This window comes from Hesperophylax consimilis, chromosome 21, assembly GCF_061612785.1.
Source record: "Hesperophylax consimilis isolate HC1 chromosome 21, BYU_Hcon_1.0, whole genome shotgun sequence".
Taxonomy (NCBI): domain Eukaryota; kingdom Metazoa; phylum Arthropoda; class Insecta; order Trichoptera; family Limnephilidae; genus Hesperophylax; species Hesperophylax consimilis.
In genome coordinates, this window is record NC_142856.1 from 24,464,401 (window position 1) to 24,492,353 (window position 27,953).

A 27,953-nucleotide genomic window follows, 5' to 3' on the forward strand; every position below is an offset into this window, starting at 1 on the left:
ATGTCCTTCGTGACTACATATTCGGATCTCTTGCGAGCTCATCCCATCTACGGAAATACGCCGTAAGTAACTTATCTACATAACTTATTATTATAACAAAGGAACAAGTTTAATATAAGACTACAGTATTTTATTTATTTATTAAATTAAAAATAATAAATAAAGATACAAAGTCCAGTAGGATATTTAAAATAACAAATTTAAAATTAATTACACTTTACATGTTATTTCGCCAATTATTTTTTAAATTTTAAATCAATTTCCTCTTCTTTTATATTGGTCGATATTTCTTGGAAGGTCATAAATGTTTTACAATATCTACTTAATAACGAGTTCTCTGATTTTTTACACCTATCAAAGGAAGCTTTGTTTTTTATTTCTTCTTGTGATGTTTGTGTGAATGTTTATTAAGTTTTTGGATTAACTCTGAACTTTGCTGGCCGTTAAATATTTAAAAAAATAAAACTATTACACTTGAAGTTTGTAAAGCCGAAAAATATAATATATTTAGTGTGCTGAAATATATTATTGTATTTGTTTATTTATTGCATCTCACTTTACATAAAACACTTTTTTCACATAAAAATCTACCTCACTAGAACTAAGCCTGTATCGAGATACAATGGTACAAATAAACTATAATAATTACTGTAGTTATATCAGTAATCAATAGTATTATAGGTATTATAGATATGATTATAAGCGTAATTACCCTGTTTCATTACATGGATATATTTTGTTTTTGTAGAAAAATTTCAGATATTTTTTTTTGTTTAAGAGCTAAAAATGTGTATATTCCTGGTATACCTTATATCGTAGGTAATGGCCATTAAAATAGCTTGACAAAAGGAGTCTAGAAACGTTCGATTTCAAGCAAAAAACTGTTTTTTATTTATTTGGTAAATAATTTAACAAGAAAGCAAAAAAGTTGATGAAGTGAAACTGTTACAGATAATTTTGGCTATAATACCGTATTTTTTAAAGTTATTTCCTTTACGCGTTCATACATTTCTATTGAAAAAATATTTTTTTTAGTAGTTGGCATTTATATTTTTTATTGCGTAATTTATTTTTTTATTTGTATTCTACTCAAGCGAAGCGATAGGAAAATCTTCAATTTATCTAAAGCATATTTTTTGGTATTCATAATGTACACCGATTCGTTATAAAGACTAATCAAAATAGTGACTTGGCACAAAGCTTCGCCTTAAGAATTTGAGTTTGTTTTAAAAGTGTTGTTTCCAAAAGAAGTTTGGCCCAATTGTTTGATGAAATTTTCAGTTAGGCATTAAAATATTTATAGTTTAGTTGAAAAATTTCTTCTTAAATATTGCCATGAACAAAATGGCAGCTAGGAATTTGTAAAAGTCACATTCTGATACTTTTTAAGATAACAGGTGAAAGGTCTCGTATATCAGATTGTGACCTTTCCAAATTCCTAGATGCCTTTTTGCTTACGAAACATAATAGGTTTAACTGTTTCTAGATGTATTCAATTAATTAAATACATTTTTTTTGTTATAATATTTTTTATGATGAATCTAGATGCCGTCCAGAACTAAGATACGCTCCCCTAAAGGGAGATTGGCTGTCGGATGGAGGAAAAGCACCAGAAGTAAGTACTGATTTGTATTTGTCTCGGCCTACCCGCCCCCCATAATAAAGAATAATTTTAAATTCGTAGTTTTTCCCCACACTCTTTTTCACTACCTACCTATCCACCCATAAGCATAAAGATTACAATTCATCAAGTACCTAAACTAAACAGTAGGTACTTACAGTCTGATATAATTGCAAAAAATATATGGCTATGCGGTCGTTTAAAATGGCAACACCAACAAATTGAAAAATAAATATATATTTCAAAATGGCTGTTGATTAGATGTTGACTCAAAATCTAAGTCACGGATCAAAATTCTAAATTTAAAAAAAATTTCAATTTAATTTAGCTATGTTGCTTTCCTTTGTTTTCTTTAAAACGAACTAAATTCGAGTGTGAAGAAATTTGAAAGTGAAGAACGAATTTCAAAGGCAATTTGAGTAGTTTGATGTTGCCATAGTAATAATTATATAGTCAAATTATACTTACTTTTAAAAAATGCTTGAAAAAACGTTTTTATGTAGCACCTACAAATGGACAATGCCATGCAATAAAAACAAAAAGTAGAAACATATTTAGTAACCGGCTTCGCCCGCTACGTTAAATTGTCAAACTTTATAATTTTATTTTAAATTCTTAAATGTGTATTTTAAAGCTCCATAGCTCCCTTCCAAATTCCGTTGGGAGTCAAAAATAGTTTCCGTTAACCTAAAGATTCCAACATAAAAAAATGTGCAAATTTCACATCGCCTGTACTCACCGTTCGACAAATTTCGCTGCTTCAGCAACTTTCAATTTGAGAGGCGGGTATAAGTACCGCCACCCCGGAAACCATTTATTGGATAACCAACACCTATGACATTGTTCACCCCAAGTTTTTCGCCACTTTTGGTGGCTTAGTAGGGGTGCCCGGGTTCATGGGGTGATACTGTCCGGGTGTAATAACCTATGCTGTATTATTTTTAATTTATTGTGCTCCGTTAAAAAATTTAAAAAAACACGTGAAAAGTACAGGGTTTTCCAATAAGAGGTGTTATTTTGAATAGCCTATTATTTCGGTAGATGTTAATTTTGAAGCTGTCATTTTTTAACATTTGACAAGTAAAAACTACGTCATTAATAAAAATGGAACGATACACGCTTCAACAACGCATTGAAATTATTAAAATTCACTATTATTAATTATTAGAATTCCATCGAAAAATCATCTTAAGTGATGAGGCCCGTTTCCACCTCGGTGGCTTCGTCAACAAGCAAAATTGTCGCATCTGGGGCTTGAAAAACCCAATAATTATTGTTTAAAAGCCTCTCTATCCTCAATGTATGACTGTTTGGTGCGGTTTACGGTCCAGCGGAGTCATTGGACCTTACTTTTTCGAAAATGAGGCTGGAGCAACAGTTACGGTGAATGGATTGCGTTATCGAGAGATGATTAATGATTTTTTTATGGAAGAAATTAGATGTTATTGATCTGGACAGCGTTTATTTTCAACAAGACGGCGCTTAGTGCCACACAAGCAACGAAATCATTGATCTTTTACGATTGAATATCAAAATAACACGTCTTATTGGAAAACCCTGTATGTAAAGAAAATAATAAAATATCTGGACAATAGTAATAGATTATGAAAAATTGTAAATTTAAGTAGTAAAATGAAATTTAAATATTGCAAAATCGCTTTATGTAATTGAATAAATTTCTAAAGGTTTTTTTTCAATACCTATTTTAAAGATACACGATTACCCCTGATTTGAAACCTAATCCGGTATGAATACTTGGCATAGTGCTTACTGTGCCATTGAAATATCTACCGGTTTACGAAATTAATAATTTAATATGCTTTTCGATTTTCGCAATGGATACACGCGAGCCAAACCACGACACGCCACTGGTAAAATACTGTCGCAAAACACGCGAAAAATGACTACACTCTTCTGTAAATTTAAGATAAAGAAAACTATTATTTGCAACAATATCACGTGCACAATATCACGTGACAATATAAAAAAATATTATCATTTAAATTTAAAAACAGTTACAGTTAGTTATCATTATTAAGGCGATGCCATACGTCGTGTGACATTTTGAATCAAGCCGCTAACAATAACACCCCTTATGTAGATGGCGATAAGGTTTAAATTCGCGTTCAACACCATCCGTCTTTTTTGATAAATATAAGAAAAAAACATTGCCAAAAAGTGGCTTTTATTTTATTTTGCGGACGTTCAGGTACAAATATTTATTTTTTTACGATCATTTTATAAAGAACTTAATTTTCCACATTAAACAATAAAACCGTAACCGAAAATGCGTTCGTAAGTAGGAGATTTTGAACTTAAAAGCAGTTTTTGTAGGACTGATACATTATTTTTTCTAGGTTTATCTAAAAAATACTGGATTATCTAGTAGGCCAAGATGTGTTGTACTCGCAGTATTTAATTAAAGCATCTAAAACGTTTCTAAGTGATCTAATTTTCAAACAAAAAAAAACGTGATTTTGCCTTACTACGTATGGCATCGCCTTCGCCTTGTAAAGGAATTCTGAAACTCATAGGCGAGAAAAAACGAATTATTTTTTGGAAGGGTTTTATGTTATATAATTATAATTTTCCTTAATTTTTAATATTCCGATCGACAGCAGACAAATTTTAACGCGTCCTCCATAGTATCAGAAAAGCGTCGGTTAATTGTTAATCTTTTTCGATAATGTGTTGAACTGACGAAGCTCTTAGAATTGAAAGAATTTGTATACGCGACGATTTGAATCCGTTCGGCCCAATGACGCTACGAAGGTCTTTCAAAAACGAAATTCTTTGCTAATTAACTCCCCTTTAGTGTCAAAAAGTAAATGAGGATTGCCAATGCATATTTAGGTTAGTATTTTAATTCAACATTGCTAATTTATTAATATTTTTGCGTAACTGTATGACGTTTGACCATCACGCCGGTTCGTCGCAGGGGTAGGCAGAGCGGACGTACAGCCAAACAACTCGGTCTTGACACACACTCCTTGCCTCATTCACATTCTTACATCGTCTCATACATACTCTTATATTATTCTGACTCTTGACATGGCCCGACTCAAGTATCTGATTCACTTAGTCGTGCCATTCCATTTAGGAATTTCAATTCATTGATAATACCTACAGTGTTGCTAGCGTATGTGAATTTATGATTTATTGTTTTATCACTATCGGTCTGGCTATGAACAGCGCGACCGTGTTCAGGGGAAATCAGTAGTGACGCCTATCGATCCGATTTTGTAAAGTTATCGATTTAACTGTGCTAGAACCCCAGATTTGCCCGGTTCTTAATGTAACCTCTTGCTTCCTCCCCATCGCCACTTCCTTATTAACCTGACAAACCCTCTAAATTGTGCCACCTTAAATTTTAATGTAATTAAGGAAAATAATTAAACTGTGCAGCGTTGTAGATAGATTTCTAAACAGGTTTAAAGGGAAGCAAACTTAGCAAATCACCCAACTCATCCCCTAGACCAGTGCAAGTTTGTTGTGTGTGTCAACAAGAAAGCAAAAAGCCATTAGAAGCCCCGTCGGAACAGATTACGATAGCATGCCTTACCCTTTAAACAGGAGTGCACAAACTTTTTATACTGTGCTTATCTGCTGTCCAAATTTTGAATTTGTGACTCATTTGGCCAGAATCTTACGTTTTTTTCCAAATATCTCTAAGAAAATTCCTTAAGTTTAAATATTAAAAACCAGTAAGAGTCAATTCAATTTTAACTTCACAAGCCTCGGAAAAACAATAATAGCCACAAACATCATATTTCATTTGAGCCCATTAGGGACAGATCTGACTGCGAGCGTCCATATTTTTTTTTCTATAATGCGGATCTATGTTATATGTTTTCTATGTTATTTGTTCGTGTTTTCAAGAAATAGATCTTGTTTGAGAGAAATAAATCTTCTTCTCAGTTTGTTATTTAAAATTACAATTTCCGTTGAAAATTGAAAGTGGCAGTTTTCTTATTAATCACCTAGACCGCTTAGAAAGTAAAAAGACAGTTTTCTTAATAATTCCCTAAATAAACGCCTCTGGATAACCTAACACGTCACGTGGTACGCACTCCGTCTCGTTTCAGCATCACTGTACGGACGAGACAGATATCAAGTGATCCATTGCGACTGACATCTGGCTGTGATGGTTCCATGATAACTCAAAACAGTGACTGTTCAACACACTTTTAAAAAGTGATATAAAGTCATTAAAAACGATAAAAAATAAAATTTAAACCTTACCTAACCTAACCTACTTAACCCAGTAAATAAAGTTTTTGTTTCATCACTTTCCATGATTTTATATAACTTTTTAAAGATGTTATGAATTATCATTTTGATGATTTATCCGATAACCGGCTGTGATATGATACAGAAGTAAGTTTTCAAATTCATTATTATTATTCAAAGACTTATGTTATGACACACGACATTTGCCGACTCAATTATTTGGTTCATTTGGTCTTGCCGTGCTTTCCTCGTGAGTCTCCGACTTCTTGACAATCTATAATTAAAATTTAACTCTCGCGGGCCGCGGTATCTGCACCCCTGCCTTAGACTAACTAGAAAAGTTTAATGTCGCATTAACTCCAGCAAATTTTCAATCAGTGTCCACATAAACCTACAAAGCTCTGGCTTTGAAATCCCACTAACCACCAGCACGGTATATTTTATATCTTTACCAAACATTACACAAGTTTGAAAATGTAACATCGTGTTGACGTAGTAAAAATAATTTATATAAACAGTCTCAGGAAACTTTAGGGACCTACATACAAGCAGAAAACCGCTGAACCAATTTCTACATCATAGAATTATTTTCGATTTTTTTTAAACCTTTTTTTTTGGGAAATAAACGGTTGGGCAAAGTTGTGAGGTGGGTTAAAGTAATTTATTTATTTATTTACTTATATATTTTAGGAAAAGTTGACAGCAATTTTTTTAATTATACAACGATACAATAATAATATAATTAATTATGCCAATTATGAACACTGATGAATATAGTAATAATGGCTATAGGAAGGTATTTATCAAAATGGGTCTTGAAGAGGCCCGGATTGCATGAAGGAGGAATAACAGATGCCAGTAGCTCGTTCCACATACGAGTCGGTTCCATGATAAATCAACACAGTGACAATTCAACACACTTTTAAAAAGTGATTTAAAGTCATTAGAAACGATGAAAAAAAAATTGTTTTAACCTAACCTAACCTTACCTAACCTAACCTAACCTAACCTAACCTAATCTAACCTAACCTACTTAACCCAGCTAATAAAGTTTTTGTTTCATCACTTTCCATGACTTTATATAACTTTTTAAAGATGTGATGAATTATCATTGTGATGATTTATCCAGTCACCATACGAGTCATCTTACACAAAAATGAGTCGATGAAGCGGCCTGTTCTCATGAAACCAACATCAACTGTAATGTGGCGTCAATGCTGCTAGCTACTTTGAGCAGGCTCTATTAAAATACCTGTAAACAGACTCAGCCTGCCCATGGTCTGTTGACAATGGATTGGCAATCAGACGGACCGCCCTCTTTCGCACAGAATCAAGTAGAATGGGGGACGGGGTTGGTTCGGTCACAAATGACTTTTCAGATCTTATCACGAAGTGATTACTGGAGCGATTCTGAGAGTAGGTACTACGATTACATTTTGACTTTGCTTCAATTCTATACTAACTGAAGACCCCGGCTTATCCGGGCTTACCCAGAAATCAGATGTAGTCTCTGTTCTTATTTTGAAAGTCAAATATGCAGAATTACTTCAAGAAGCAACAAAAGACTTCAATAATTTAGGCACATTTTGTTTTACAAAACCCTTGTTAGATGCCAACTAGAGTATAACTCTACATTATGGTCTCCCTTTTACAATATTCATTCCGATAACATTGAAAAGATTCAACATAAGTTCCTGAAGTATATAAACTATAAATTGCATATTCCTGTAGAAAACATTGATTATAACTACTTACTAGATAAATTGTCCCTATTAAAACTTTCAGAAAGAAGAATAAACACAGATTTAATAGTACTACATAAAATACTTCATTACAAAATTGACTTTCCTGAGTTAAGCAAATTAATCAGCATCCACATACCCAAAAGATCTTGCTGAAATTTACTACCCTTTTATTTTTACAACACCAGGACACAGTCTTATCAAAATTCCCCGATTCCAAGACTTCACAGTCTCGGAAATAAATACTCTGATCTGGATGATATATTTCATCTTAAAAATAATCAGTATAAATATTGTTTATTTCAATTCTTTTATATATCGAGACACAAATAGACATCTATAATTTCCGCAATATATATATTTTTATTTTTATTTTGAATATCTATTTATGTTAGACTTCTTATCATTTTTACTAATGTATCTTATTTTATTATATGCTTTTGTTGTAACATTTAATATTTTTTCTTTTTTCGTTGTATTATGTTTCCTTTATTGTTTTAATTTTGTAGAATTTATAATAACTGTGATACTCAACTATTAAACCTTGTAGTGTGTAAAAGGCCATTAGGGCGTGTAATAATAAATAAATAAATAAAATTCTCCTTCAAGGGGTTGGGAAAAGCAGATGGGGTAGTTCTCTTGTTTCGAAGATCAAATGTTCAAAATTTCATTAATCTCAGAATGAACTGTAGATTTGTATAAAAACAAACGCCGGTAGACACACTTCGTTATATTTATATAGATTATAAAAACTATGAAATAATCATCTCTCTAACCTACCACTGTGTGTTGGTTGTTTGTTCTGAAGCTGTGGAAAACTCCTCAACGGTGAACACTGGCGTCATGAAATGTCTGCAATCCCTCTGTGACTTTAATTTCACAGGTCACCGAAACTCTTTTCAGCTTGGGGACTTTCGTATTGCTCCGTATTTTACAATACTTCTCAAATTAATAAAAAAATTCTAGAAAAGTTTGATGACAGAGCCTTAGATGGTAGTAATTAGGTACTGGAACATTGATAAAAAAAGAAATACTATCTTTCAAAGCAAATTCAAACGAATGCAATATAAATAAAATCCTTACCAAATATAATTAAAATCCAATGCATTTTTTGGTTCTGACATCGTCTTGGGATTGGTTAAATCCATTATTATGTTTCCAGCAAAATTGGAATGAAGAGGAGCGGATGGCGTTTCTGAAGAAGGCAAACAAGGACTTCTTCTGGATGTCAACTTACACGGACGATTACACCAGGAATATCGGAAAAGCTGGTTTGTAGAAGAGTTCAAATGAGTATTAGATTTGTATTTAGCGCAAACTCCTTGGGTGTGGTATATCCTATGGCCTTCTTCACAGCTCTTCAATAGCTGCGCTCTCATCTCATTGGGAGTTCAACCGGAGATATGCTGTGAAAATAGTCATCCCAGACTTGTAGAAAAGTCAATGGAACCGGGAGGTTAAAATAAAAATTGATATTTTTATCCAAGACACTATATAGAATGGAAGTTCGGGTAGAATCTTGCAATCATACGTAAATGAAGATTTCGTTGGTAGCTCTCAGTCGATGATACAGTTAGAATAATGTAGATTAGTTGATACGCTCGTTTTAACTCAGTAGTCAGAGAACTTCCCCTGGAGGAGAAAGTCCTGGCTTCAAGTTATAGATGCAACTGAATATTTTCGTTTGAAAGTCTTTAATATTGGTATAAATTATTCTACTTACAAAGGTACTTGATTAATCTGGTTCATGCATAGATCTTTCGTATAATATGCCATTCATTGAGGTTAGTAAATCGTAAAACTTTAAATTCTTTTATCCGCCATCAATTCTTCTGAGTAATTGGAAATAAAATATGAGATGTTAAAGAATAGGATACTTTATTATATTGAAATAAACAGAATTTAAATGCATGCATTAAATGATTGACTCTTAACCTGATTAAAAAATAAAAGTAACTTTTCAAATGCAGTTACACCGCATACGAACTATGTTATTCAATATAATAACAAAATTTAGTAGGAAAAGAAGTAGGAATTATCTGCATAATTCGTCCCCGAGCTCTTGGAGTCGCAATTGTTTCTTCAATCCTTGAACAGTCGCAATACGGCTACTCTAGAGCCTATTTCGTCAGGAGTCAGGACTGAAGCTGTTGAAAATATAAGTATTACTAGTCATGCTTGCTTGCTCGTTCGAAATCGTTATCGATATGAAGTAATCTTATTAAATATAAACCGGGTGAGATGTTTTATCAATTACAAAATTACTAAAAAATGTTTAATTTTGCCAACAGTGCTGGTCAAACCTCGAGGTCGAACAGCTGTTAAATGCAACAAACTGCTCTGCCAATTCGACAAGAACTGTCCCAAGAAGTTGAAAGCCATGGCTGAAGAGAACGAGAAAAAAGACGTCGGAGCCGAGGCTGCAGAATTAGCGGCCAAAGCTGAGGCGGAAGCTCTGGAAGCTGCCAGGGTAGCAGCCGTAGAAGCTGCAAGGGTAGCTGCTTTAGAGACTGCTGCAACTGCAGCCAGACAGGAAGCAAACAGCGAGAACGAACTGATGAGGGCCATGAAAGACGTGTTTGAGAGAGATCCAAAGAGATTGGTCAGGCAGCCGCTCGATACGCATAAAAGAAGTAAGTGCTTTATATAAAATCTATGTATTTTGAGAACAGTGTTCTCTTCATTCCTGAGGGAGGTATTTCACCAACCCTCTGATATGGCTTATTCATAGAAACACATATATTTTAGTTTTACGATTTAATTATTCATAAAGTCCCTTTTTACGATGTAGTGATCCTATGGTGGCTATAGTGATCATGTATCGGATATTTGGAGGAGGCCCACCACTTCCCCGCCCTGTTTTAGGTACTGATGGTACCCCTTCAGAGCTCTCGCAAGGACGCTAATTTTTTTGAAAAAACGAGTCTACATTTAAAATTTCAAAACAAGACCTCCAAAATGTCCATGCATACGATGTTATTCGCAGTATGCAAGTGCTGTGTTTTAATAATTTTAGTAAGTTCTATTCTACTTGGTTAATATAATAAAAACACATTTACAAAATGTCAACAATAGGTAGAGAAGAATTAAAATAATATACAGCCACCTACAAAAAGAACAAAAAAGAAAAATGGTAAAGTATGCGCCTCTTTCTGTGGTGAAGGGGGTGTCGATACCCACTAACAGGCAGACCTAGGGAGAGAAAGCTGGGCGTTGGATTGGCTTCACGAGAATCAGGTTCCGCGCCCCTAAGCCAGGAAACCGGTTGTGCCTCGACGAGAAGTGTGAGTTGGGGTTGGGAATATCCCGAAGACCATGAGGAGAAAGCGTCGGAATACCTGGAGGCAGGGCGGAAGGTCGCCAATCCACGTTCGGCCCATCCTTAGTCCAGTTCCTGACCTCAGGGGAGGCGCTGCGAGCAGATGATGACACAGATCCCTCATCGTGATTTGATCTTGAAGTTTGATATGCACGGACGAGGTCTTCTGTCACCCCAGAGTTGGGGTACGCCGGACTGACACAAGAAAAATATAAGTTCAGTGCTACTACCAGCAAGCAGGTCACTCTATAGTAGAAAAGAAAGAACAAGATACAAAGCAGTGTATAAAAATAAAAGAAAATCTTAAAAAAAATTATAAGCAGAATCAGTCTGTTACAAAATATCCAAAATAACCTGCAATAAGAGATAGAAAGTAAACATTAGATGCAAATAATAAACATTAAGTATAATCAGGAACAGAAAATTTGTAGAATGCTAATTAATACAGTAAATAAACAGAAAGAAAAGAAAAAAAAACAGATATAAATATGTACATGAAAACAATTGTCTCGTAGTCCATTGTGTCCAGGAGCAACACCTGGCGTTAAAGCTATCGATTTTAGTCTAGTACTCGACTCTAAGATCAGACCATCTCTCAACCCAGATCTTTGTATACTTCCTCAGACACTCGAAATTCACTTTGTTCGAGACGAGATCGGAGTTCCAAACCGGTCTCGTTGTTACTTCCAAACCGGCCAATAATTCATCTCTTGCATCCATCATAATCTCACAGTGCCACAAAATGTGCTCAGCGGTTTGATCAGAACTACCACACGCGCAGTTTGGATGTGGGGACAGGGAGAGTCTGTGTAGTCTCCCCCTGAACTCACCATGTCCTGACAAAATTTGGGTCATGTGATGATCCAATTTAATGTGGGCTCCTTCCATTCTGATTTTAACTGATGGGAAGAAGGAGAAAGTCCATCTTCCCATATTCGACCTATCCCAGCGAGATTGCCACTCGTTGAGTGACAAATCACTCATTTGTCTAAGCAGTCCAGGAAGAGTCCCGACACCGCCTGGCGTAAGAGTTATGCCGAGATAGGTAGCGGGGAGTCCCTTGGTCAACTTTTTCTTCGTTAAAACCTCCCTAATTTCTAGATCGATTGGCAAAATACCGGCCAACACGGGCAAAGCGTCTGAAGCAACGGTTCTATAAGCACCGGAGAGCGCCAGCAAGGGGGTTCGCTGACCCCTCTTGAGAGCCGAGAGTATAAGCGAATTCCCCAAACGGTGCTCCCACACAGAGGCAGCATACGAGACTTGCGCCACGTATGTACCCCTATAAAGTAGTCGCAGCGCTGGGGATCGCAACCCCCACTCAGCTGTAGAGATTCTTCTCAGTTTCAAGAAGAGGGCCTGGGCCTTGCTGGAGACCTCTTTAACATGAGTTAAAAAGGAAGACGATCGATCTAGTGTTACACCAAGATATTTGACAGAGTCTGCAAATTGAATAGTGGAGGCTCCCATTCTGATGAAAGGATTTCTTCCTCTACTGAGGGTGCCTTTCATCAAGAGTCCCACGGTCTTTTGGGGGGCAAAGTTTAACTTGTTCCTCTCACCCCAACTGAGGATTGCTCGCAAACCTTCTTCAGCTTTTCTTTCCACTTCCCTTCTGCTGTCCCCCGAGACCAGATACAACTTATCATCAGCGTAGTCGACCGATGTGCATCCTTCAGGAAAGGGTAACCTGGAGGAGTCATCAAAATTTATATTCCAATATTTAGGTGCTAATATGGAGCCTTGTGGGCATCCCTTATCAACCTTACGCACTATTTTCTGATCACCATAAACGATCTCTATTGTGCGATCATTTAAGTAATCGCAGTTGATTTTAAAAAGGTCTGGTGGGCAGCCTCTATTTTTAATTTTGGTGATCAACATCGGCCACCACGCGTGATCGAAGGCACCAGTTATATCTAAGAAGATTCCAATGACATACCTCTTTGGACAGACCTTCACCCATTCAAGCGCATACATAATGGCGTGCTCGGTAGATTTCCCAGGGACGAAGCCAAATTGTCGCTCACATTCTGGTGAAAGATATTGCTGCAACCTGTTATTTATTAGTGTTTCCAAAATTTTGCTGAAAACAGGCAAAAGGGTGATTGGACGGTAGGCCTTCACGTCCGTCCTGAGTTTGTCGTTTCCTTTTGGGATAATCTTGAGCACACCTCTCTTCCATTCCGTAGGGAAAACTCCTCTACGCAGACATGTTTCCATAACCTGGAACAACTCTTCCTTGGCATGGATCCAGACGTTTTTCGCTATTATACCATTAAGACGATCGTGCCCTGGTGCCTTCTTCGGACCTAAACCCTTAATTATAACATCAATTTCAGCCTTAGTTACTTTTAGCGTTCTATCCTCACTGGCGAGGATCCTAGGTTGAAGCCGTGACAGAGCTCTTATCTGTTTGTGGTGGTCGTTTTCCCCGATTACTGAGTCTAATGGAACTAATTTATCCAACAAGGTGTTTAGTGTGCTGGTCACATCGGTACTCTCAGAGTTCCCAGAGGGATTATCCGATATGACGCTAGTCAAATACCGGTCAGAACCTTTTCCCGTTTTTTCGATTGCGCTGTGGATTTCCCACGGGTTGGCGTTACCCACTTGTTTTACCCAATTGTGCCATGCAGTTCGTTTTGCCGAGAGGATAGATAATTTGAAAGCTTTCCTGGCCCTACTGACACGAGTCTTAAGAGATGTGAGCATCTCTTGCGTGCCACCAGTCATCTTTAGGGATCCAAGTGCCCTAAAAGCCCTCTTATAGTCCCCCTTCAGCAAAGTCAACTCACTCGACAACCACGGCGTTCTAATAGCGGTTTTTGGGTTTGATCTTCCCAAAGACCGTTCAGCAGCTGACACAACGGCTGCGTTAAAGTAATTCCCCAAAAGTTATCCCAATTCGCCCCTGTGGTTTTGAAGTTCCAGGAGGTTTTCGGAGCATGGGTCTTCTGGACCCCCATAGCAAAAGTAATTAATCTATGATCGGAGACAATTGCGCTATCATGGACCTTCCAGTTTAACTTCCTGGTCGCAACTGATCCAGAGCAAAGAGTTAGATCTATGTTGCTCTCCCCATGTATGTTCGCGAATTTGGTTAAGTGACAGTTTTCATTTAATAGTAATAGACCTTGCGCAGCAATTAGATCCTCAACGGCGTCTGATCGTTCCGTTCTATGATTATTATCGTCAAACCACATTGGGGAGCGAGCATTAAAGTCACCTCCAATAACTATGTTACGGCCTTTAAGCGCGTTAAGGGCGCGCGTCAAGCTCAGAATGTGTGGTCCGACAGGGTTGCTATATTTAAAGTAGACTGAGATTAGAATAATCTCAGTCTGGCCAAAATTAATAGATACACAGGTTTGGTATTCGTTCGACAGGCCAACCAGGAGGAGGGGGCTGATCAATGTGGTATTGACCAGGACACCCGCCCCCGGTGATCTGCCTACTTCAAGCACCGCCCCTGGATGACTTACTGGTGTTCTCCCTTGCCAGGTGTATTGCTCCTGGATGAGCATAAGGTCGATTTTCAGGTCGGACATGACCTTCAGCGCCTCGAGCGTAGCTGCCCGAGATCTCTGGAGGTTGATTTGACCTATGGTAAAGAGAGGGTTAACGGCCATAATCAGTCATTCTGATCTGAGCGTTTATGGCAGCCAACTGGGCCGGGCATTATCTGTCACATGTTGTGTGGTTGGACGGCTTCTTGAAATGGCTACAAGTAGCACAGACAGCCGCTTTGCCTTTGTTGGGGCAGACTTCGAAATCATGTCCAGTTGTTGCACAATGTCTGCAGATGGCGGCTTCCTGTGTACAAACCTTCGAAATATGACCATACAAATGGCATTTGAAGCATCTAGTGGCTCCAAAGAAATCTCTAACCCTACAAGAATTCCAACCAAGGAAACAATGGCCACTGTCGATTAGAATTTTCCTGGCCTCGGGATGGCAGGTTAAGATCATGTTCATATACGGCCCATCGCTCTTTCCGAAGAGCGAGACTCGTCGCATGGTCCTTATGTGATCTTCCTTGGTGAGGCTACCTTTATCTGAAATGTTATTAGTATAAATTTCCTCAAAAAGGGCCACGTCTGAGCTTGCTTCTCCTCTTGGGACGTCATACAAAACGATTTTGGGTAATCTGCCTTGGGGGGAGATCATCTTAATTCCTTGGGCGCTTAGTTTTTCTTCAGCCTTTTTGATGTTATCTAGACCTCCAAGAGAGGTGGTCTGTAGGGCCAGGCCAGCTCCCTTTATCTTACGAGTGCGCACCACTTGAAAGCCGTCCTTTTTAGGATCTAGAATTTCTGTGAGCGCTTTCTGTAGTTGTTCAGAAGTTTTACCCTCCGCGATCGAAGGGTAAAACAGCACCGTAGGTTGTTTTTGAGGTGTTGGTCGCTCTAACCCATTAAGTATAATGGTCTGTGATGCTGGGGCTCCCGAGGCTACACTGACATAACTCCTTCTTTGTGGTACAATGACAGGCGGTTGTACTATGATTTTGTCCATTTTATCTGACATCTTTTGTTGAGCTTCCAAAAGTTCCTCAATGGTTGCACCTCTCGTTTTTACTTTTGTAAGTTCAATCGTCATTGAGGTCAAATCCGTCATGAGTGCATCTACCAAGGTGGTAATTTCCGTTTTGTCGGTTTTATTTAATCTATTGCTGCCATCATTAATAATTCTAACAATCCTCATCAGTTTTTCCATAGAGGGGATAATCCGTTCTTGTTCGCTATTAGGTGAATCATTAATTCTGGCACGTTTCCTATTTTCCTGGTTAGGTGAGTTTTCGATCGAAACTATGGTAGGGTTTGGTTGGTCATCAAGTAGCACGACTTGCTTGTCGCCTTTGTCTCTTTTATCACTCTTATTTTTTTTGTGGTTTCTTGTTTTTTTTATTGACAAATTCCATGAATTCTTTGATATTGTGAGTGGATATGGTTCCAGTAGACGTACCAGGTTGTTCTGAACCTGCGACATGCTTGTCACCATTGTCTTTATCATCCATTTTGTTCTTTCCAGAAATGAATTCCATAAACTGACTCAAACTGAGCTCCGCTTCTTCATCGCTTGAAATTTCATTCGTTGAGGACATTGTTTTCGAAAATTTGGGGAAAAATTTCCCTAAAAAAGGGAGAAATTTTTTCACTAGAAATCACTTTAAAATGTTCAAATACTTAATATCATTAAGCGAAAATATATTTACTAAATATGATAAATGGAAGCACCAAAAAAATATATATATATTTATTAAAATTAATTAAATAACTAAAGAGAGCCTGTTTAGTTCACTGGTTTACTTAAGAGAACTGAAAAAAAGCACTAGGCTTTAAGCCCGTCACTTATAATCCCGGTAACACACTTTTTTGTTCGATTTGCACGATATTAATGTTTTTTTATGAGAAATATGGCGCTGAGCGAGAGAAAGTATGACAGATCTGCTCAAAGGCGAGAACTGAACTGTATCGGATAAGTTAAACGATTTTCTATCTATTGCGGGTATTTATTTGTTAATATACGTTATCCTATCTTGATCTTATATTTTATCCTATGGATAGCCGTGTGAGAGTTGATAAGTGAACTACATATTCATTAGAAGGGGGAAAATTGTTCAGTGGGAAAATATTCAAAAGATGTACCGTTTTAGGGCCTTACTAATAAACATGTTTTAAATTTTACACAACACGGTATCGAGACAGCACGGTTCGCCAGAACGGTGACACGAACGAGACAGATTACGCTCACAACGGCAAATCACTTGTAGGAGCAGTGTAGATATATAACTCACCCGTGCACTATCGACGCATGCGCGAAGCACCTTGAATGCAACTGAATTTTGCACCACGTTGATCATATCGTCTCATACGTAATTCAATGCGTCGGGAAGGAATTAATTTACAATGTTAGCGCTTTAACATTTACACTCGTGCGCCGTGAATTAAATTGGTTTCGCGAGATTTTCAGCGAAGAATTGCGTGTCGTTTACTATCGAGATGATTTTGCGTACGCTGATTATATTATTTATTCAATTATTTTATGAATGAAACATAGTGGAGTGAACCATTAATCAATTTACTGCACCTATTAGGTACATTTTAAAAGTGAAATGCTGAAATATATTACAAATACCTTCTCTAACTATTAGTTGTTATCAATGAAAAAGGGACAACAATTGTAACAGATTTTCGAATTTGAAGTTGTTAGTTTACTTAATGACGAGAGTAAAATTAATTTTTCGATTTCTCCAAAAATGACGAAGTTAGGGGCTTTTAAAGTGAACTTGGGTAAAACGAATGCAATGGTGTCTTGTGACGTCACAAAATACACGATTTAGAACAATTCTCGGTTTGCTCTAATTATTATTATGATACATTTGTAAAAACCACGAATTTCGTTGTGGGAGATGAACTCATCTTCGAAAAACCAGTTCCAATTTTAAAGATGAAAAATTGAAATATTTTTCTTTAAAAATATATTGCATTATAGGTAGGTAATATTCTCCAAACACACCCATCAAAATTGAAAGTTCAATGAACCGGAGTAACAGACATAAAGATGGACAACCGAATTTATTATTCTTGATGATTTTAAAAAATTGCACGCGCAAAGTAACTAATAAAAGTTACACATTAAAAATTTTAAAAAGACAATGATATGTCGTATTTCTGTCAAAAGATAGTGAAAAGAAAATAGCAAAAGAGTCCCAATTGTCTGCAACTGTCAGGAGCCAGTGACACTATGCCACTCCTATGGCAGAATACGGAGGGGAAGGAGATGGGAGAGAGGAAGGTAGGGAAGTACCTGGCTATTCAGATCTGGTCACCAAACACGGCTAAAGCCATTTCAAACAACGTTTCAATTCTGAATGTTGTTTTTTTTCTGAGAGTATTTTTCTCTCTGGAACGTGCCGCAAATAGACTATTTTGAATAATACATCGTGAAAAAATAAAATTCATCAAATAAATTTTATTTGCGGAAATTATATTTTTATTTGAACCCGCGACCTTCGGATTGCTAGTCGAGAGCCTTACCCCTCGACCACAAACGCCCTTGTGTATTTTATTATGATAAAATAGCCTGTGAGACTCTATTCTGTTATGGATTTAATAATAGCCTGTTAAAGTCAACAATTTATCAAATTAAAGATATAAAAATAGCTAAGAGCTTTTACTAAATGATAACTGATAACGTGGGCCTGTTGGCACAGCGAGGCCCTCCCCTGTATAGAATGACGCGTGGGGTCTGGCTTGGGAGGGAGTGGAATTCTGAAGGTTGTGGTGTGGGGTGGTGTGTGGGGTTGGGTGGGGTGAGGGGCTCGAATGCAAAGGCTGTAGTCACGTGAAGGTCAGAGAGACATGACAGACGGTCGTGTCTGTTTGACAAAGCAACCGAAAGATTATCAGCATCGATTCTGTCTCTAATGGGGTATATTTTAGATTACGATAAAAGAAGCGTTTTTATAAATATTTTTTTATGTAAGCACCGCACAAATACCGTCCACAAGCTAGTGGGACTTTGGCAACCTCAATTAATATCAGATATATCAGAGTATCAAAATTCTTTGAATGAGAGCAATTCTGTGGTATTTCAGCACATAAATAACCCCTTATATATAAACAGGCTAGAACACAATCATAATACTCGTTTTAACTTTAATGAAGGACTTATTGTACCTAAGCATACAAATAAATATGGACAAAGAACGTTAAACTATATGATTCCCAGTTGTTAATTAAAAACTGTGCCCAAAACAAACAATTAATGAACTTAATGAAGACTTGGCTTACTGAAACAATTAATTTGTATTAGCTTACAATGATATATTATTCTAAAGACTTTTAAAATTGTAATTTATGTTTTTCATAATTGTCTTTTGCTATATTTCTGTAAAATTTTTAATTTTTTGGTTTATACATATCTAACGTCAAAAAAATTACATCTTTAAGAAAAAAAGATAAAAATACTTTAAAAAAATATGGACGCCCGGTCATATATGACCTTAAAACGCTGGAGGGGTTAAGGGTATTTTGTAAGGCTGAATGGAGTTGGAATGGGAAGGAAGTACCTGGCTATTCAGATCTGGTCAACAAACAAGAACAATACCATTTTAATCTACGTTTCAATTCGGAAAGGCGGTCTTTCACCTGGGCAATACTGAGAGTAACAGCCACTATGGAACGCGCCGCAAATAAAGTAAATATTATTAAATTATTGAATTGTAATTAAATGTGAAATAACACATAAACACCTGCGACCTCTATATTCGTAGCCGAGAATCTGTAAGAAAATAAAATAAGAAGATTATGTTAGGTTTGACCGTGGATTCATTCACGGAGATTCTCGGAAAATTCCTGATGAAAGTATCAAATAATAAAGGTTGAGAAACACTGCTTTAATAAATAAATATTTTGGCTTATTTCAGGTAATTTACTGTCACCAAACAGATAACGGATATGTCGTGTTTATGATCGTCTGTGACGTTTTCTCGTTTTTCCGGTTGCTATGCCGTGTCGGTACCTGTGACGTCATCACTGTGGGATGCTGACGTCATTGGATGCTTTATGAAATCGCGAACATCGTAGTGTAGTAGTATGGATCACGCAATTAGATTTGAGGCGAACAACACATACTGTATAGTATTAGAAAATTCATATATAAAGTTTACAGTTATTCGTAAAGTACGTTCTTTGAATGTATAATTTTTTATTCTAATAATTTTTTTAACAATTAAAAACATGCCTTATGCAAGCAATTCATATGCGTGAGTATTGTGTTCGAATGCAAATTTGCTGCGATACATGTACATATTATGCACACTTAACCTCAAATTATACAGCTCAGTTCTTTATCTGAGAATCATCTCACGTTAATACATTTTCTTTTATTTATTAAAATCAAGTTTATTTTGTAGAACTCCATTTTAATTTCGCGTTTTTTTTTAATTCAATAATATTATTATTTTATCATTGAGACAATATTAGCGATTCTCAAACGAAAATTTTAAACAGAAAAAGATATTATCGCACCTAGGAATTGAACCTAGGAGCTTATCATTGCCCTATTTCCTAATAAAAAAGGATATATTTCTCAAGAAGCTATCTAGCATATAAAGTTAGCAGCTAATAAAAACAGTGCGCCCTACTGTCGAATTTGGCAGCCATCTCTGGTCCGGAGCCCCTAAATACCTGAAAAAAAACCCTCGACTCTGTGCAGAAACGGGCGGTCCGTTTGATAGATTCCCCAATCTTTACAAACGGACTGAAATCTTTAGAGCACAGGCGTCAGGTAGGTATGCTGTCCTTGTTCTATCGGTATTACAATGGAAGATGCTCTGAGGAACTAGCGTCATTGATCCCTTCGGCACCGGTGCGTAGTCGGGATACACGCCAAACGCGCGCCCAACATTTGTACACAGTTGACATTTGTCACATGAGAACGGGTCGCTTCTACGATTCGTTCTTAAGTTCAATAGCTCGGCTGTGGAACGAACTGCCGGCCTCTGTGTTTCCTCCCTCCTACAACATGGGACTCTTCAAGACCCATGTTCACTCCTTCCTCTCCACAAAAAGACCCTCCACACAGCATCCCCAAAGATGACATAGGCCCTGAGGGAAATTATTTTCTTCAGGGCCTCCTGTGTGGAGTTAATATTAAAAAAAAAATAAAAAAAATGTGTTAGTAAATTGAAGATAATAAAATAAATATAATCAGACTATAAAAATATTACCATTCGTTATTTCGGCTACTGGCATTATACCTGGCTCTCTCATTAAAAATTTAGGCGTATTAGATCTATCAAAAAATTTATATAAAATTGCGAAGATCAGTCATTTTAAATATATGTAGGATTACGAAAGATTTTTTAAATATTTATGTTGAGGGATCAGTAGGATTTATAGGTCCTGTTAGGAGTTCTACCGAGCCGAACCCTCTGATATGAAAATATCTGGAGTGGGTGAATTATTTTCCAATTTGATCTCTGGTGAGTTGACGTGTTGTTCTTGTATTGTTTTGTATTTATTTTACTTATATAATCCACTTGCATAATGTTGATTGACTAGATGATCATTTGTGGAAAAGTGTGTGGAAGGGTTCAGTTTTTCCTATGGGGAAGATTTAACCCGGACATAAAATCGGAAGTTAGAAATAAAAATAATAATAATAATAAACAAAAAATTATACAATAAAACATATGCAGAAACTTTGACTAGCCAACTAGGAATGGATACAATTTTAGGTCCGTCAAATTTAGTTCATATTACATTGATTGATTATAGAACATATTATTTTATAGAACGAAAAAAGTGTTAAATTGAATTCCTGTTAGAAGCTTTAGTAAAATGTACAATTTTGTACTTATAAAAATAAGAATAATGTTGGCAGTTCTTAGTCGAAGTATGATGCAGTCAAATATGACCGAAGGAAATAGGATCGGATTAGCTCAGTGGTAGAGCAGAGCCCCGGCAAGGCTAAGGTCCAGGGTTCAATTCCTAAAGCCCAGCTACACTACTCGCGAAGTTGATCGAAGTACCGAATACGATAGTGTGGGCACGAACTTCACTTCGCTTCGGGCAACTTCGCTTCGCTTCGCCCGACTTCCGATTGTTGTCGGTAAATGCGCCCGAGTCAAAGGACTGGACTGAGTTACTCGCGAAGTTGCACGAGTGTGTGGGCACGCACTTCGAACTTCGGCTAACTTCGTCGAGGACTTCGTCGAAGCGTCGAAGCGAGTAGTGTAGCTGACGCTCTAGATGTGACCGAATTTTTTTTTCTGATTTTTCTGTTTCAAATGTTCGTTTGAGAATTGCTAATATTGTGATATTGTGATAAAATATTACAATTTAAGGTTGTTCTAATTAAGTTATCCTAAAATAAATAAATATTGTTATTACTCAAGATGAAAATACGTTTTTATTTTAAATGTAATATTTTTATTATTATACCCTTTCTACTTCCAATTTATTAAATTGGAGAAACAAAATAAATAAACAATAATATAATAATAATGTGTAACAGGTAGAGGAACTTTACAGGCATTCAACAACCTTTCATATTTCCTGTAATTTACTTGGAAATTAATATTGTAATAAAATTTCAATTACAAATTATTTTAATTAGATATTCTGTTTAGTTAAATGTCTTCGGAAGGCATAATAACAGTCTCGCGTAATAATAATTACTCAGCAGAATTTATTTATAAATAAACTGTTGGTTTAAATTGAATAGTTACGGCCTCAATGATCGAGGGGTAAGGCTCTCGACTAACAATCCGAAGGTCGCGGGTTCAAATCTCGGCGTGCGCTAATAAAATTTTATATGATGAATTTGTGTTATTTGATTATTTATTCATTTGAAATAAAAGGTAATATATTTGCGGCACGTTCCAGAGTATCCCCCTGGTGTAAGACCACCATCCAAAATTGAAACGTTTCTTGAAATGGCTTTGGTGATCAGATCTAAATAGCCAGGTACTCTCCCACCTTCCTCCAAACCATCTCCTTCCCCTTCCCACTATCTTCAGCCTCACAACATACCCCGATAGGGGATGCCATAGTGTCACTGGTTCCGGTTGGGAGCAGTTGGGACTCTTGTGCGGTATTCACATGAAAATAATAATAATTATAACAATAATCCTTTTAAAAACAAGTTCTTCAACTTGTTATTTCTCAACTTGTTATTTTTCAGCTTGTTATTTTTCAACTTGTTATTTTTCAGCTGGTCATTTTTCAACTTGTTATTTTTCAACTTGTTATTTTTTTAAGTTGTTATTTTTTAACTTGTTATTCTTAAACTTGTTATTTTTCAGTTTTGGGATATTCAACTCCATCAACCTACCAATGTGGATTTTCTACATTCCAAGAAGACATCGGCTATCCGGGATACGTTTTCATGAGGGATGGATTGGTAAAGAAAATTTATACCATATATATATTTATTGTACACTGGTTGACGTGTACCCGAAGTTGCTGAGGGTTATCCTTAGGAGATAGACATATTGGTTCAAATCTTGCTTCTCGTCTACCAAATTATGGGAATGCTCAACCTACTGAAGCAGGACTTCAATACTCCAACAGAAGACTCAATTTCCAAACGGTGTCAGCAGAAGAGATTCTAAAAATTATCAATTCCTTAAAAATCACTTCTTCAGCCGGGGTTGATGGCATAACAACCAAGATCTTGAAAACGCTGTCTATGGAAATTGCATTGCCCCTAGAACATTTAATAAACCTTAGTATCATTCAGGGCCACTTCCCCTCAAATCTTAAACAAGGTATCGTTATTCCTATACATAAAACAGGAAACAAGACAGATGTAAATAATTACCGACCAATAACCCTACTAACAAGCCTATCAAAAGTATTTGAAAAAGTCATCAACTCACAGCTGGTAAGATTCCTCGTGAGCCATAAACTGATCTCAGAAAATCAATACGGGTTTCAAGAAAACAAGAGCACCTCGGACGCTATTGCCGCTGTCACAGATTTCATTGTCAAACGCCTTGATAAAAGAAAAAATGTATTTCAATCTTCTTAGATCTTTCCAAAGCCTTTGATACAATATCACACAGTAAATTAATAAACAAACTTGAACAAATCGGTATTACGGGAAACGAACTTAACTTTTTTTAAAGTCACCTTAATGAGCGCAAGCAACAAGTTAAAATAAATAACATACTTAGCAACACTTGTTCATCTAACTACGGTATACCACAAGGTAGTATATTAGGTCCGTCTTTGTTTCTGTTGTATATTAACGACTTATGCAACATTAATATTCAGGGGAAAATCGTTAGTTTTGCCGATGACACCGTTTTACTGTTTGAAGCTGACACTTGGCTAGCTGTCTACAAAAAAGCTGAAACGGATATAAGCATGGTAAAAAAATGGTTGGATATAAACACGCTCACACTGAACACCGAGAAAACTAAATATGTCACACCAAGTATTAATATTACTGGTCAACCTCCTGATGATGCCCCCATCAGAATACACTCGTGTTTGAATTCCGATGAATGTTGTCAGTGCCCCTACATTGAACGCTCTACTCAGATGAAGTACCTCGGCCTCACCATTGATCCATATCTCAAATGGAACCTTCATACCCAAATAATTGCAAACAAAATAAGAAAAACCATGCACTTTTTTAGAATCATACGAAACTTTCTCGGCTTTCAACACCTGAAAATGATTTATTTTGCAGTCTGCCAATCTATTATTGAGTATGGTATCATAGCATGGGGAGGTGGCACTTCATCTGCACTAGACCCAATCATAAAGGCTCAGAAAACAATCTTAAAAATAATTCTAAGGCTACCTATAATTACAGACTCGAATCTAATTTTTAATATTATGAATGTGATTGATGTTTGGCAGCTATATGCAAAAACTATCCTAACTCATCTATACTCAAATATACATAATTACTACGTAAAAAGTTCAAATACACGATGTACACGAAGCAACAACAAAATCTTACTACAAATTCCGATAACACATACTACGTTTGGTCAACGAAACTTTAAATACTTTGCGACAAGACTCTACAACATTCTTCCAGACAACATAAAAAAATGTGATTCACAAAAAAAATTTAAAGATAATGTAAAAATTTGGATTAAAAATAAGAATAGGGCCTTTACCGGTGCATTCACCCAAATTCGCAATTATTGAAGTCACCACATTACCACCACATTATTGAGCGAATACTTCTTAATACAAATATAGGTATGTTCAATGGTATTAGGAACTAACACTAAAAATTCTGCCTCAACACAGGCTAGCCTAGTGAGGCGGTATTTGAGAAACCTCAACTGTACTTTTATTTTCTTCTTACCTTCACAATATTATGTTTGTATTTAGTTCTTCATTTTCGTTAATTTAATAACCTTAAATATAAAATGTACACCATAATATGTATGTATAATTGTAATGTGTAAACTTTCCTAAATAAAGATGATATTATTATTATTATTATATACCATCACTTTTCTACAGGATTTTCCAATAAGAGGTGTTATTTTGATATTCTATCGTAAAAGATCAATGGTTTCGTTGCTTGTGTCGCACGTAACGCCGTCTTGTTGAAAGTAAACGTTGTCTAGATTAATATCATCCGATTCCGGCCATAAAAAATCATTAATCATCTCTCGATAGCGCAATCCATTCACCGTAACTGTTGCTCCAGCCTCATTTTTGAAAAAGTAAGTTCCAACGACTCCGCCGGACAATAAACCGTACCAAACAGTCACACGTTGAGGATAAAGAGGCTTTTCACCAATAACTCTTGAGTTTTCCGAGCCCCAGATGCGACAATTTTGCTTGTTGACGAAGCCACCGAGGTGGAAATGGGCCTCATCACTCAAGATGATTTGCATTTGATTCACTCAAGTGATTTTTAATAATTTAAATGCGCTGTTGAAGCATGTATCGTTCCATTTTTATTAATGGCGTAGTTTCTACTTGTCAAACGTCAAAAAATAACAGCTTCAAAAGTAACATTTACCGAAATAGCAGGCTATTCAAAATAACACTTCTTATTGGAAAACCCTATATAAGACTTACGATTCCGTAGTACATTATTTTGATGTATCTCATGAGGTTTAGCCAGCGTTACCAACTTTTCTTTACTTTCTACCTTTAAGAAGAAATTCTCTAAATGATAGTGAAAACCTTGTCAAAATCAGTAGCATAGTTTAAAAGAACTAAGCGCACAAACAAATTACTGACACTAATGGCGACTTTATTTTATAATTAATAATTAGTCATAGATGGTATCTGAAAATTTGTAACACAAGCGGGAAAGCGGAGATACATCGTATAAGGAACGAAAAAAACTTTTTTGTCGATCTTAGCATTTTGATTTAAATATGTGGTTTTATCTGACGGTTATCGGAATCATATGACTGACTGACCATGCTTGCAGATACCGACTAACGATAGATGAAATCAGTCACGAGTAAATATCATATTGATGTGTTTTAGATGAGTTTTATCCATCTACCGTGCCCAGAAGATACCCTAAAAGCGTCTTGTCGAAGCGATGGCCTCCCGACCCGAATAGGATATTATGATAAATATTTCATTATTTTTTTCTGTTTTTTTTGCCCTGGTTTTCTCAACGGCTGAATACTGTGCTCCGTCCACCATGGAGGTGTGGGCTAGAAGCACCCATACTTCCATGGTAGACGTTCAGCTTAATGCCACAATGCGAACCATCAGCGGGACTTTAAAATCTACTCCTCTCCCTTGGCTCCCCGTAATTGCAAACATAACCCCGTCAAACATCAGGCGAGAAATTGCAACACTGAGGGAATACAAGAAGGCGCTGCAAAAAAGCGTATTACCTTTGCACGAAGATGTCGTCTCCCACCCGGCATGTCGCTTGAAGTCCCGAAAGCCCTTCTGGGCAGATAGAGAGAGGCTCCTCCGATTACCTCTCACCCCAGAAGATAGGTGGAAACTTGAGTGGCAAACGGCCAACGTGGGAAATGCCAATCTCATACAGGACCCCACCGAGAGACAGCCTGGGTTCTCATTGCCTCGCAAAACCTGGTCCACCATCAATAGGTTAAGGTGCTCCCATAGCCGCTCTGCCCACAAGATGCACAGATGGGGCCTTAAAGAATCGGCGATGTGTGAATGTGGTGCGGTGCAGACCACCGAACATGTGGTCAACGAATGCCCGCTCCATTCATTCCCCGGCGGGATTGATGAGGTCCACATGGCGAAGCCTGAGGCCCTACAACAGGCTACAGGCTCGCAGACCTAGATGTCCCCCTCTGACCCCCCAACCATACGAAAGAAGATTATTTTTTTCTTTTCGGCTTTTCGTTCGGTTGAGGGCTCTTGCTTCGACAAAACGCCCCAAGTGTCTCTGTCTTGTGGTACTTCGATGGCCTCAGTTCATTGCAGGTCCAAGCTCTCCTTGCACATTCTCTGCACCTGTTTTTTTATTTATTTATTATTTTAGGGAAATCAACAGTTAGTTGCATTGTGTTTGGTTTATACTTGTGCAATTTACTTAACTGAGAAACTAATTATAGATTTGCTCATTGTACTTATACATTATGTATTATTAGTAATTCTATTGGTTATTCCTTAAATTTTAACGTTCGATAAAAATTGACGGAAGATAATCAGGTCTCGACGGAAGATAATCAGTGCTTCGAGAGTGGTCTCTGTAAGAAAGAAGTTCTGGGTTCGATTCCGAGTTGCAACCGCTACTTTATTTATGTTCTATGTCTTATGCTGCTTCATGTTTCGTTTATATATTTATTAATGTTATATTCTTCTTCAATGATTAAATATTACATTGATGTGTAAACCTTTAAAAGTAATTCAATATGAACCAATTGAAATAAATATTATTTTTTCAGGTAAAGAGACCTGTAAAAGGAAACTGCCATCGTCCTACTTGGGCCATACGACCTCTAAACGCAGTTCCTGAAGGGGAGAGATTGATCCTATGAGACGTGAACATAAAAATTAAAATTATAATATATAAGTACTTAGGAATATTGTTAATGAAATGTTTTGATTAAGTTTGTAACATGTAGTAAATTATTTATTGGTGCTTGTTTATTGCGCATAAACTGTTTACCAATTTGTGTAAATTTTTGCACGTTATTACGGTAGGTAGAAAATAAATGCAATTCATTTGATTACATGTATATTTTTAACAGCTTTCAGTTTTAATTGTTTTTATTTTAATTTTACATAGACAGCTTACAATTATCCAAAACATTTTAAAAGCGACAGCAAACCACCACCAAATTTAGAAGCAGTGGCACATATTGATAGGAACATCCATACAAATAAATGTTTAAAAAATCATTCCGTAAAAAGATTTTTTTTTCACACATATTTTTAATAATAGAAGAATATTTAAAAAACATATATTTATTGAGGATTGAACCTCCCTCTTCAATTATTGGAGTCAACCGTGCTAACAACTGAGCCAAATCCCAATTGGGTAGGACCGACGTGTATTTTGCACATTTACTGCTGTATATGGATGACAATCCAATTTC

General features: G+C 36.5%; 1 protein-coding gene across 1 annotated transcript; it reads left to right on the forward strand.

Moving 5' to 3' along the window:
* On the forward strand, positions 1–27,703 carry LOC149413779 (uncharacterized). Its single transcript, XM_089644466.1, has 6 exons — positions 1–62; positions 1,546–1,615; positions 8,756–8,864; positions 9,885–10,226; positions 22,731–22,828; positions 27,300–27,703. The coding sequence occupies exons 1-6, from the start codon at positions 1–3 to the stop codon at positions 27,390–27,392; spliced, it is 774 nt and encodes a 257-aa protein (XP_089500592.1). The 3' UTR covers positions 27,393–27,703.
* The last annotated feature ends 250 nt before the right edge of the window (positions 27,704–27,953 follow it).

Bases quoted from the DNA above. Each gene is read 5' to 3' on its own strand.
- LOC149413779 (XM_089644466.1), top strand. From the start codon at position 1: ATGTCCTTCGTGACTACATATTCGGATCTCTTGCGAGCTCATCCCATC. The intron at 1,616-8,755 runs GTAAGTACTGAT...TTATGTTTCCAG, and splicing joins ATGGAGGAAAAGCACCAGAA to CAAAATTGGAATGAAGAGGA. The intron at 8,865-9,884 runs GTTTGTAGAAGA...TTTTGCCAACAG, and splicing joins CAGGAATATCGGAAAAGCTG to TGCTGGTCAAACCTCGAGGT.